Source organism: Nanorana parkeri, unplaced genomic scaffold (genome assembly GCF_000935625.1).
Source record: "Nanorana parkeri isolate BGI_ZX_2015 unplaced genomic scaffold, ASM93562v1 scaffold2065, whole genome shotgun sequence".
NCBI classification, from domain to species: Eukaryota; Metazoa; Chordata; class Amphibia; order Anura; family Dicroglossidae; genus Nanorana; species Nanorana parkeri.
In genome coordinates, this window is record NW_017308333.1 from 133,362 (window position 1) to 145,394 (window position 12,033).

The 12,033-nt window shown below is 51.0% G+C and overlaps 1 protein-coding gene across 1 annotated transcript in view; it reads left to right on the top strand.

Annotated features, from left to right (window-relative positions):
• RAB6A (RAB6A, member RAS oncogene family) overlaps positions 1-5,780 on the top strand; it is a 51,916-nt gene extending 46,136 nt beyond the window's left edge. The window contains exons 5-8 of the mRNA XM_018572549.1: positions 1,081-1,192; positions 2,528-2,621; positions 2,707-2,773; positions 5,695-5,780. Of these exons, the coding sequence (XP_018428051.1) occupies positions 1,081-1,192; positions 2,528-2,621; positions 2,707-2,773; positions 5,695-5,780 (359 nt within the window). The remainder of the gene's footprint in view (positions 1-1,080; positions 1,193-2,527; positions 2,622-2,706; positions 2,774-5,694) is intronic.
• The last annotated feature ends 6,253 nt before the right edge of the window (positions 5,781-12,033 follow it).

Consider the following 12,033-nt stretch of genomic DNA (forward strand, 5'->3'; position numbering starts at 1 on the left):
CCCCCCTTTTATTTTCCCCTTTCTGTGTCTTTTTTTCCCCTCTCTCTGTTCGCTCTCATAATGTGATTAATTCCCATTATAGTTGATCACAGTGACGGCTTTCTAAAACCAAAGTGTTTCAAAATCTTTCATATCTATAAGCCTTCAGGAGAGGCAATCACAATTCTTTTATATAGGAATGTAAATAGTCGCCTTTATCTAATCTAACTCTGCGAGCTTACTTGTGATATGAGAACCAAGTTCGCAGTGGCGGCTCCTGTATGGTAATCCTAACAGGTTGTCATAAATAAGATCATTTACATAGTTACATAGTATTTGGGGTTGAATAAAGACCTACGTCCATCAAGTCCAACCCATTTAGGTGAAGGTCTACCACCAGGACAGGATTCCTCCCCAGGCCCATGACAGTCCAGTATCCCCTCCCCAGGCTCATGACTCAGTCCAGTATCCCCTCCCCAGGCTCATGACTCAGTCCAGTATCCCCTCCCCAGGCTCATGACTCAGTCCAGTATCCCCTCCCCAGGCTCATGACTCAGTCCAGTATTCCCTCCCCAGGACCATGTCGGGTCCAGTATATCTTCCCCAGGCCCACCAACTCAGTCCAGTATTCCCTCCCCAGGCAAAGCAGGATCTCCCCTCGCTCCACAGCACAATCTATTCACCCCATGACTTTAGAATTGCCATGAGCCACCCATGCCTTCCCCTGCCCCTTCTTCCTTCATGACCCAAACCTCATGACCTCATAAAAGCTCAGCATCCCAGTACACCTACAGCACCCTCGCCAAAGATCTCAGTACATGTGCAGCACCCTTAGGGAGGATCTCAGTACACATACAGCACCCCGAGCGGGGATCTCACTAGAGTTGGGGTTCACAGTGCAATAAAACTTAAGACATTGCAGGAGATGACTGCAGTTAGATGTGTCTATTATTGCCATGGTTGCAGGAAAGCCCCATTACAGGGACCGTAGGACAACATGTCTGTGTGTCAGGTTGGTATAGGGATCAGCACTTGTGAGCGCTCATTGTCCTCTATTGCCGGCACTATACCTTAACCCGGCTTCCTGCTATTCCTCATTAGACGTGAACTCATTCCAGCAAACGACAAAGTGGATCGATGACGTCAGGACGGAGCGGGGGAGTGATGTCATCATCATGCTGGTGGGGAATAAAACAGATCTTGCTGATAAGAGGTAATGTCAACTTTGTGCACTTTAAAGTGGAGCTCCGGCTCGCTTTGAAAAGAGAAATGGTTGGAATCCCTGTCCAGTTATTATTGCTCTCTGTCCCTGATTTGTTCCTTCCCCGAACCATAAATAGAATGTATCCAGCCGGGACACCAACAGTAATACAACAGTTTTGTTTTGTTTTTATTGTAGAGTGGTGAAGGATGAAGATTCCTCCTGGTTTCTCTATGGTCACCACAGCAGGCCACTATGTAGTACAGATATGGCGTCGTCTATGGCCGCCCTGGGGATTGGCGTCGTCTATGGCTGCCCTGGGGATTGGCGTCGTCTCTGGCCGCCCCGGGTATGGCGGCGCCTATGCCCTGCCCCGGGTATGGCGGCGCCTATGCCCTGCCCCGGGTATGGCGGCGCCTATGCCCTGCCCCGGGTATGGCGGCGCCTATGCCCTGCCCCGGGTATGGCGGCGCCTATGCCCTGCCCCGGGTATGGCGGCGCCTATGCCCTGCCCCGGGTATGGCGGCGCCTATGCCCTGCCCCGGGTATGGCGGCGCCTATGCCCTGCCCCGGGTATGGCGGCGCCTATGCCCTGCCCCGGGTATGGCGGCGCCTATGCCCTGCCCCGGGTATGGCGGCGCCTATGCCCTGCCCCGGGTATGGCGGCGCCTATGCCCTGCCCCGGGTATGGCGGCGCCTATGCCCTGCCCCGGGTATGGCGGCGCCTATGCCCTGCCCCGGGTATGGCGGCGCCTATGCCCTGCCCCGGGTATGGCGGCGCCTATGCCCTGCCCCGGGTATGGCGGCGCCAAAAAAGTTGAAGGACCAAAAAAAGCTGAAGGAGCACAGATCATGCTTCACCAGCTTCTTCTCCGGCAACAGCAGCCGAAGAAATCGGAAACCCGGAGGTGACAAAACCATTATCGCCAACGGTTTCAATAGGCAGAGGGGAGATAACACACTGGAAGTGTACTGATTTCCCTCTCATCTAGCCGCAGATGCCCATCGTGCCAGTCCTGGGCCTGCACAGGGACAGCAGAGTCCGGGATAGCCAGCAATGCAAAGGGGAGGGGGGGAGGCACTGTTTGGCAGAGTACAAGTGATCGGGCGCCTCTACATATGTTAAAGCCAACAGTTGACTGCAGAGAACAGTTCCCGTGACATTTGTATAATCACTTAAGGACGGCGCTATATATATATATATATATATATAATACACACACACGTATTGAGGTCTTGAGATGTTTGATGCCAATCAGTTCATTGAATTTTCTTTTATAATCGGGTTTATAATTACTGTTGGAGATCTTCCTGTAGATAACATGGGATTGTCCATTCCTTCCACAGGCAAGTGTCCATTGAGGAGGGAGAGAGGAAAGCCAAGGAGCTGAATGTAATGTTTATCGAAACCAGCGCTAAAGCCGGATACAATGTAAAACAGGTGAGGACACTCCCCTGGCTCCGCCCCATGCCACGCCCATTTATCCCCCACTGCAATTACAGCTTCCTTTTCTTCTATGTTTCAGCTTTTCAGACGTGTGGCGGCCGCACTGCCCGGCATGGAAAGTTCACAGGACAAGAGCAGAGAAGACAGTATCCTTTCCTGGTGTCTACTCACTAAAATCAGAATGTTACATCTCTCTCTCTTCAAAATTGTGGTTAGGTGCGTTCTGTAATAAATTTGGCTGCCTGGTCATGTGATCAACACTGAGCCATTGGCCACGGGGGTCTGTGTCGGTGTGCTAGACAGAGCTTGTGATGGGCTGGCTCTGCTTGAGTCTCCATGATGCCCGGACATAGACCACACGGCTGCGTGCTGGAGGGACATGGAACTGGAAGAGAACTACACTTCTATGGTCCACCATTACCCTTTAATTGTAGGATGGAGGGACTCTTATCATTTAATATCTTCTTTTGTGACTTCACTCTTACTGATTCGGGGTATGACTTTCATTCCCATAGCCCTGGGGCAAAATCAAGATGGGGCCCAAAACGTCCGGGATAACTTCTGAGGCTTGTGACTTAAGCCAAGATCCCCGGAGACCTAATATCTCAGTCCAGGATCGCTGCCTGTGCCACATTAATTGGTTCAGTCTATCCTCTTCTCCCTCACACACATGCCCTGTGGCTTAGTCCAGGATTCCCCCCAGAGCCCCATGACCCCCGTCCAGTACCCCCAAGCTAGGCCTGTGGCTCGGTCCAGTATCCCTTCCAAGGGTTTGTGATCTGCCTTCACCCCATGACTTAGTCCATTTCCAAGTAAAACCCCCAAACCTGAGATGTGTCTGAGCTCTCTTGCAGTGCTAGACCAATCAAAGAATCTACAGCACCCATCACACCCGGCTGTCTGTCATGTCACTAGTGTGTCCCTGTGACTATCACTAGGGTCTGGGTAGCCTTCACCTCTAGGGATAGCAGGGCCAGTTGGTGAACCCAGACCATAAATTGAAGCCAAAGCTCTGTGCCTTGGAGGCTATTGTCTATGGGCTTCACAACTGCCCATAGACAATAGGAGCCGGTGTATAGGTAGGATCTGTCTGCAGGGCGATCCATAAACCGGTACGCTCAGGAGAACAGATGCTACTGATAATGCCTTATTTTATTATTTATTACAGGTATTTTATATAGAGCCGGCCATTTACTCAGCACTTTACATAGTTGCACATTCACATCAGTCCCTACCCTCAAGGAGCTCACAATCTAAGGTCCCTATCTCACATACATGCATAGAGGGCCATCTTAGAGAGGAGCCAATTAACCTTCCAGCATGTCTTTGGAGTGTGGGAGGAAACGGTAGTACCCCGGAGGAAACCCACACAAGCACAGGGAGAACATGCAAACTACTTGCAGATAGTGACCTGGCTGGGATTCAAACCGAGGACCCCCAGTGCTGCAAGGCAGAAGCGCTAACCACCACTTGTGTGCCCAGGGGCACACAATAGCAATCGGAATGTTTTCTGAATAGGGTCTGGCCAGTGGCATCCAGACACAATTTTTCACCAGTTCTCCCCGAAAATGACCAGATTATATTGTGCACATTAAACCGGAAAACATGGACCAGGCGCTTCTATGCGTGTGCCAGAGCGCGGCATGTACGTAGATAATTGGGGTGACGCACAGCAGCATCAGCGCTCCGCCATGTTTTATGTGCGTTGTATCTTTTGTCACTGATCAGGCTTTGAAAGCAGCGCGCCGAGCTCTCCGGTCGCCCCGCCATCATCTTGGCTTGTCGGAGATTTCCTTTGTTCTGTCTGGATGCGTCAGCGAGCAGACAGAGCTGTTCTGTGACAATGACTCGGTGTGTGTACACAGGAGACGAGCTGCCATGTTCACCGCCTAATAGCACTACAAAGAGGGATGTCTCTGAAAACCGGTGCAGGGGAAACACAGGTGTTTTACCGTGGCAGCCTGTCTGACGCGAAATGAAGATAAAAGCAGTTTAACTCTTTCCTGTGCCTGACACCATTTTATTTTGCAGCAAGGTCGTTATAGGGTCACTCATGACGAGTCGTGTTCTTTTAAAGCAGAACTCCGGCTCTCCTTCAGTCTTGGGACAGTTGTAATGAAATTGCTTATTCTGATTTCCCGGCACACTGTGAGCACTGGAGGTGCAGCCACAGGTCCATCTATAAAACTGAGACGGCATTTATGGCAGCACCTCCAGCTATCTTAGTACGGCTGATCTCATATGAGGCCTCTGACCTTAAATGAGCCTTCACTAATAGAAGGAAGTTGGGAGAGTTAGGACACGGTGCTCTCTTTTTCATGTAGTAATATAGGATGCTGTGAGCGCCCTGCACAATGAGATACTTTGGAATTGTGAATAGGGCTGCACCAATACCGATACTAGTATCGGTGCCGATACCGAGTATTTGGGCGAGTACTCGTACTCGCCCAAGTGCTCCGATAAATTCCCAGATACCGGAACTTCCGGTCAGAGGAAGATTTCCTCTCACCGGCAGTGCTGCAGGGGAACATGGAACCGGCTTCCCGTGCGATCAGGAAGCTGGGCTGCGAGTAATGACCCTCCTCCTGGTTCCCTGATTGGCTGGGAAGCCCACTCGATACTGATGGGCAGGAAAGCCGGCTTCCTAGCCAATCGGAACCAGGAGGAGGGTTATTACTCGCCCCCCGTTTTACTGATTGGCTGGGAAGTCGGTTTTCCGGCCAAACATGGAGCTGGCTTCCCGGCCAATCAGGAAGTTCGGAGATGTGTTATTACCCGCCACCCGGCTTCTTGATGTCCCAGGAAGCCGGCTCCATGCCAGCAGAAGCACCGGTGTCGGTACTCCGTATCGGTGAGTACCAAAAGCAAAATATCGGTACTCGATACAGAAAAACCGGTATCGGTGCATCCCTAATTGTAACAGTCACTCCTGACCAGTGTATTGTGTGATTGCTGCTCTGTGACGTCACATAGAGAAGTATACGTGCCGGCTTCCTAGCAGCTGTCCCAAGTTCTGACTCTTTCTGAAGAAAAATCTTATTTTCCTTAACTTGTTTCCCCTCCTCAGTGATCGACATCAAACTGGAAAAGCCCCAAGAAGCCCCCGTCAACGAAGGCGATCGCTGCACAGGCTCATCTAATATATATAAATAGATATACAGTGTCTTCATTATTCACAAGAGAAAAACAAAAAAATGACTGCCTGTTGTTGTCCTGTGTTTTAAAGGCACAGTTCACACGTGTGCCGAGGAGATTTATGGCATCCTAGGATGAAGCCGAGGATCTCTGCCGCGCAGTAAAGAGATTGTACAGTCATTCTTAATGCATGATAATTAAATAAAGTCAAATATATTGCACTTTAGAGTGTCGCAGAGGAAAATCACTGAGAACCTGTGCGCGGTGGGATAGTTTAGGTCCCGCGTTGCGAAACGCACACAGCGGCTTGCCACAAGGAGAGCCGCTCCCGTTCTTGGCTGCGGTGGTGACTGCAGCAGGAGGAGCTCGGCTGGAGACTTGTCACGGGGGCGATAGAGACACGTTCCTGGGTGGCTCTGCAACTCGACACTATGACGGCGATACGATGGTGGACGAAGGGCCGACGGTTTCTAGTAGTGTGATTTCTGTCCGTCGCACAGGATGCCAATAAAAGAATGATTTCTCTCTTGGTTATAAGAATCGCTGTCTTTTTGTGTTACAATGTTATTGCTGCAAACCTACATACATTATATTGTCAAAAGTATTGGGACCCCCCCTCCAAATCATTGGATTCATGTGTTCCAATCATTAGAGCGGAGACTGCGAGCCCGGCCTTCTCCTCCAACATCAGTACCTGACCTCACAATTGGTCCAACATTCCCATAGACGCACCCCTAAACCTTGTGGACGCCTTCCCAGAAGAGTTAAAACTGTTATAGCGGCAAAGGGCGGAGCCAACTCAATACTGAACCCTACGGGCTAAGACTGGGATGCCATTAAAGTTCATGTGCGTGTAAAGGCCGGCATCCCAATACTTTTGGCAATATAGTGTATTTACAGAGCCGCCTTTCTCAACCAGGATTCCATGGAGGTAGCAAGGGGTTCCTGGTCATGTGAGCAATGGTGGCTGGTGCTCATGACTGATGGTTGCCTGTATAGTTCTGGCACTAATGTTACTCTGCATTGGACCAGTGGAGCTTCTCCTCTTGTATCTTAGACACCAATAGTCATGTAAGTTGTCTGCAAGAGGAGCATTCCTTCCCACTGACCTCCAATGTACAAAGCATTCTTCTCTTTGATCTCCAATGTAAGGAGCATTCTTCCCACTGACCCCCAATGTAAGGAACATTCTTCCCACTGACCTCCAATGTACGAAGCATTCTTTCCACTGACCTCCAATGTACGAAGCATTCTTTCCACTGACCCCCAATGTAAGGAGCATTCTTCCCACTGACCCCCAATGTAAGGAACATTCTTCCCACTAACCCCCAATGTAAGGCGCATTCTTCCCACTGACCCCCAATGTAAGGAGCATTCTTCCCACTGACCCCCAATGTAAGGAGCATTCTTCCCACTGACCACCAATGTAAGGGGCATTCTGACCTAAAATGTAAGGGGGCATTATTCCTACTGTTGGCCAATATGTTAGGTGCATTACACTGGCCACTACTGTAACGGGCATTCTTTCCACTAAACCCAGTGTATGGTTGGCCTCTACTTGCTGACCACCAGTACGGTTCGGCTAATGTACAGTGGTCTACAGATACAATAATTTATTTTAGCAGGGGTTCCCTGGGCATTGTGGCAGGGGTTTCTTCATGGTGAAAGGTTTATGAAAGGCTGCTTTTAGAGTAAGGCCTGATTCACACAGCTTAGAGTCGGCCCGTACAGATCCGTGTGGCGTGCGCGGCCTTATCGAGTCGTTCCCGGGAAGGACAGGTGCTGCGTTTGATTGTATGCAGCAGTCTGTACTGCCCTAAGGGAGGACACGGCCGTACGCTCACCCGAGCTGCGCATGTCTGTACTCAGACGCAGGCGGGATGGATCCTGTGTGAATGAGGCCTAAAGATGAACTTGTATTCATGCTCCCTAATGTAGTAATTACCATGAGGTTCCTGCTCCTGACTGCCTGGCACCGCCCCAAAAACCCTATGCAGACACAGCAGGCAGTGGCGTAACCAGAGTTCTGGGCGCCCGGGGCAGAATTTTTTTTTCTATGGCCTGCGCCCCCCCCTCACTTTTCGCCCGGGGCCCGCACCCCTGCTCCCCCCCCGGTTGTTACGCCACTGACTGCAGGTATGTTTTTTCATAGGACAATGGTGGCCCGCCAATATCGCTTTCTCGGCCTTTTGGCTAAGATCAAGTGTAGTATCTGTTCTTATCAGTTGTTGGAGGGGAAAGGATGCTGCCACCTATGGAAAGGGGTGGATGCGTCCTAGTACCCTCTGACGTAAAGGTGGGTGTTGGATGGGGTTCGGTCCACTGCCAGTTGCGTCAGGCCCAGAGTATCGGGTAGACCCTAGACAGTGGGAGGGCCCCTGAAGGAACTACCTTCTGATGTGAGCGGAGAACCACAAGGTCTGGCCGGAGGGTGGGGAGGCGACAGAGGCCGTGGTGTTGTGCCCCCTGGGGGTGGCGTCCCAGGGGTGTTCAGAAAGTCACTTGGGTGTGGGACCCCACATGACTCACTGTGCACACACCACATTTTCTGCACTTCGCCTCCGAGACAGGCCTTATGGCTAGTCCGGGGCAATATTTTTGCACTCTGGCCCCTAGGGCCTGTCAGCGTGGTGCAGTGGCACTCTTTATTTATTTATTGCACCTCATGCACGATTTGCCTCTTTTTTGTTTTTGACTATTTGACCCACAGATTGCTTAGGGTGCAGGTACCTTCGGGGCCTATTCCCGATGCTAGGGAGGAGGTTCTGTGCCCTAATATATAGTTCTCTGCCTCCTCCCAACCAGGGGGTCTCTCTTCGGGAGAGCCCCCTACCTAGTACTATGTGGGACCTGTTTCGGCAGGTGCCCAAAGGATCGGGGTCCACCCGCCTTCGGGTAGGTGGACCATAGTATCTCAACCCCTGTCAACGGTTCACTTTTTTTTGTTCACAGGGGGAAGTTGTTTTTCGATGCACGTTCCAAAAAATGGTGGCCCGCCAATGATACTGCTCAGGCTTGGTCATTGTTCACTCAGGCCGTGACTACTGCATTGTGGGATGTCAGGAGGAGTGCACATGTGAATCCCAGTACCCAGAACTCCTGTTTTTTTATGGGCGTGCATTCTGCTGCTTGGGGCAGTACTGGTCAGGTAGGAGAAGGCACCTCGTGTCCGGGAGTCTGGCGGTAGTACACGTGAACTGTAAAGTGAAATTCTAGGTTCATCTCCTACAATGTGCTTATGATGTAAAGCAGGGGAAGGGAACTTTGGCACTCTAGCTTAGGGGACACTACAAATCCCATCATATCCGTGCCTCAGAGTCATGCATGTGGCTGTCAGAATCTTGCAATGCTTCATTGGACTTGTAGGTCCACAACGGTGCCACACTTGTAATGACTCTTCTGGAGGTGCACTATACGTCCGAAAGCTTGTAGGCACCTGAGCATTGCACCTCTATACTTGTTAGACGTCCTGTTTCAAAACCATGGAGATGATGGAGGTGTCCCTTCCGTTCCTTTGTGGCTTTACCAGCCTCCACTGTTCTGGGAAAGCTCTCGAGTGTATCTGTGCCCACATTCAGAGCCCACATTCTTCCTAGTGCACCTACCCTGTTTCCCCAAAAATAAGACCTAGTACTATTTTTGGGAATTGCTAAAATATAAGACCTACCCTGAAAATAAGACCTAGTTGTGACCATTCCCAGGGCCGGTGGTGGCATAAGGGGGAACTTGAAGAGCCGCGGGAGAGAATCAGCGGTGCCAACGAAGCCAGCGCTAGAGGAAGCGAGGCGGCACCGGAGGGAGCAGAGCCACATAAGTCGATGCCCCCTCTATAGCGCCGGCTCCTGTCACAGGCCGAGTGATACCAAATGCACTCCGCCTGTGAGGAATCTATAGTGAAAGCGCGCTCCGCCCATTCTGGCCAGCGATTGGGTACCAAATTGCTCTTGGAAAGGTACGGCACCCCTTGATTACCATATTTTTGTACATGAATAAGTGCGAATTGTTGTACATAAAAAATATAAGACCTTCCCCGAAAATAAGACCTAGAGTGTTTTTTTTGAGCCCACAAAAATATAAGACAGTGTCTTATTTTCGGGGAAACACGGTAGTTGCCCCAATGGTTTGCTCCCCTGTGCTGCCGCCATCGTCCTCTCTCTGAGCCCACTTCAGGGCCGCTTACACACACTGGAGCATGAGAGGGAGGTTGATGGCGAAGATCAAGCAACAGGCTGCAGATCCATCCAGACATAGGGAAATCCCTGCTGCGTTCCTCCCTTAGCTCCTGTATCTGGGTCCTTTTAGCCTGGACCTGGCTCGCTCTGTGTACAGGGTCACTGAACCTGAGGAAGGGGGCCGCCGAAAACGTTTGTATTGACATTCCTGTGTCATTAAAACCGTATTGCTTTATGTTGAAATGGTGTGCTGGTGACATTTTTTTGGACTATGTCTGTAACAGGGGCGCAGGGGGCTTAGAGCTCTCCCACTTTAACAAATATAAGCTGGAGTTGGATTGTTGAGGCGCAGCCGCCTGGCTACTGAGGAGACATGCTGTGCCTTGTAGTTCAGCTTGTAAGTGCGGGTTGGGGATTTTGGTGTATTGCAGGTGATCAGTCTTACAACACCGCAGCCTATGTGTGCGATATGATGCAATCCTAAGCTGCACAACATGTCCAACAACCGTGCCACATCTCCGGACAAAGTCCCCTGACTCATTCCTTCATTGATTGATGGACTTTGCGTAGGTTGGGCACCCGATCACGATCAGACCGGCGCCAATATTATAGGTCCCATTAGCCCCGCCCACATCGTCTTCATATTAATGAGTACAGGAATTTCTTTTCTTTTTTTTTTCATTTAACACAGAAGATGAGAGGAAACGGTGCCGGTAGACGGTCATTTTAGGACATATTTAGAAGGGTCTTTATAACCATTGGCCGTGTCCTCCCCTAGGGGGCGCATCATCACGCCGGCTGTGCACGCAGTACTCCAGCACTGAATCATGGCGTGAATGCCGCTCAGAAAAAAAAGGAGAGGAACCTCCTGGGACATCATCAAAAAAACACCGTGGGGTCCCCCTCCCGATCCATATCAGACCCTTTAGGTCTGATAGGAAAGTTAGGAGAGACCCCAAGTTAAAAAAATGTAAATTTCCAACCAGACCCTTGATCCGAGCACAGGCCTGGCAGGGCAGGAAAAGGGGGCGACGGATGAGTTCCCCCCCCCCCCCCCCCCCACTGCCATACCAGACCACATGCTCTCGGCACTGGGTCCCCCCCCTGGAAAAGCACCTTGTCCTCGTGCCGATGGGGTCAGGGGCCTCTTCCCCGCAAGGGGAGGCCCTTGTCCCCAGGGGGGGCTTATTTGCATCTGGGTACCCCCTTTCATAAAGGGGGCAGCTGCCCTTCGACTGAAGACCGAAGAGCTCCGGTGGCCAAAGTGAGCCGAAGGATCAGCCGGAGCTACGTCTAGATCCTTCAGCTCCTTAGTGATTCATTCTCTATATGTTTCCTGCAGAATCAGCTGCTCCCCTGAGCACTGGCCCTGATATCCTGTGTTAGGGTGACTCCATTCCCTTGCAGGGTCCTATGGAGCCACCCTTGTGTGTGCTAGTCAGCTGTGTGTGTCTCCACCAACTCACAGACGCTTGATTGGCTGTCAAGAAGATCACATGGTCAGGAGACGCACAGGTGCACGCCGCTGGTTCTAAAATAGAATGTAGATCAATACTGAGGAATGTGAATCTACAGACGGCAGGTTTCTAGGCTCACGCCTCATACTTTTGTCATTTTTCAACCTTAAAGCTTAACGCCAGGCTCTGCGTCCCCCAAATGTCTTCTCGACAACCCCCACTAGTGCTTTTTTTTCTTAATTTAAATGTACCCTTTTCAGCTGTCATCTGGCTGGTCATGTGACACACTGGGTCCTCTTCCTCTTTGGGGCTCATTCATACCAGCATTAAGGTGCACATAACACATGCACACTGTATGCGCACGGCCATGTTTTAAAGCCGCATTTCGGATCTTGCTTTTCCCCCCGTTTTTTTAGGTTGTATTGAATTTTTGTGTTCTCGGTGAACAGGACAAAAGGCGAATTGCATTGGGACTGTGTTAGCCAAAGCCGACCTATGCAACCCAATGGAGCTGATGATAATGAGCCCTCTGTGTTCTATCTAGGAGCAGTGGGTGGTCTGGGAGGAAGCGCAGAGCCGTGCTGATATAATGACGTGAGCTCTGCTTCCAATAAGCTCCCTGCCCCCCGCCCCCCCCCCCCC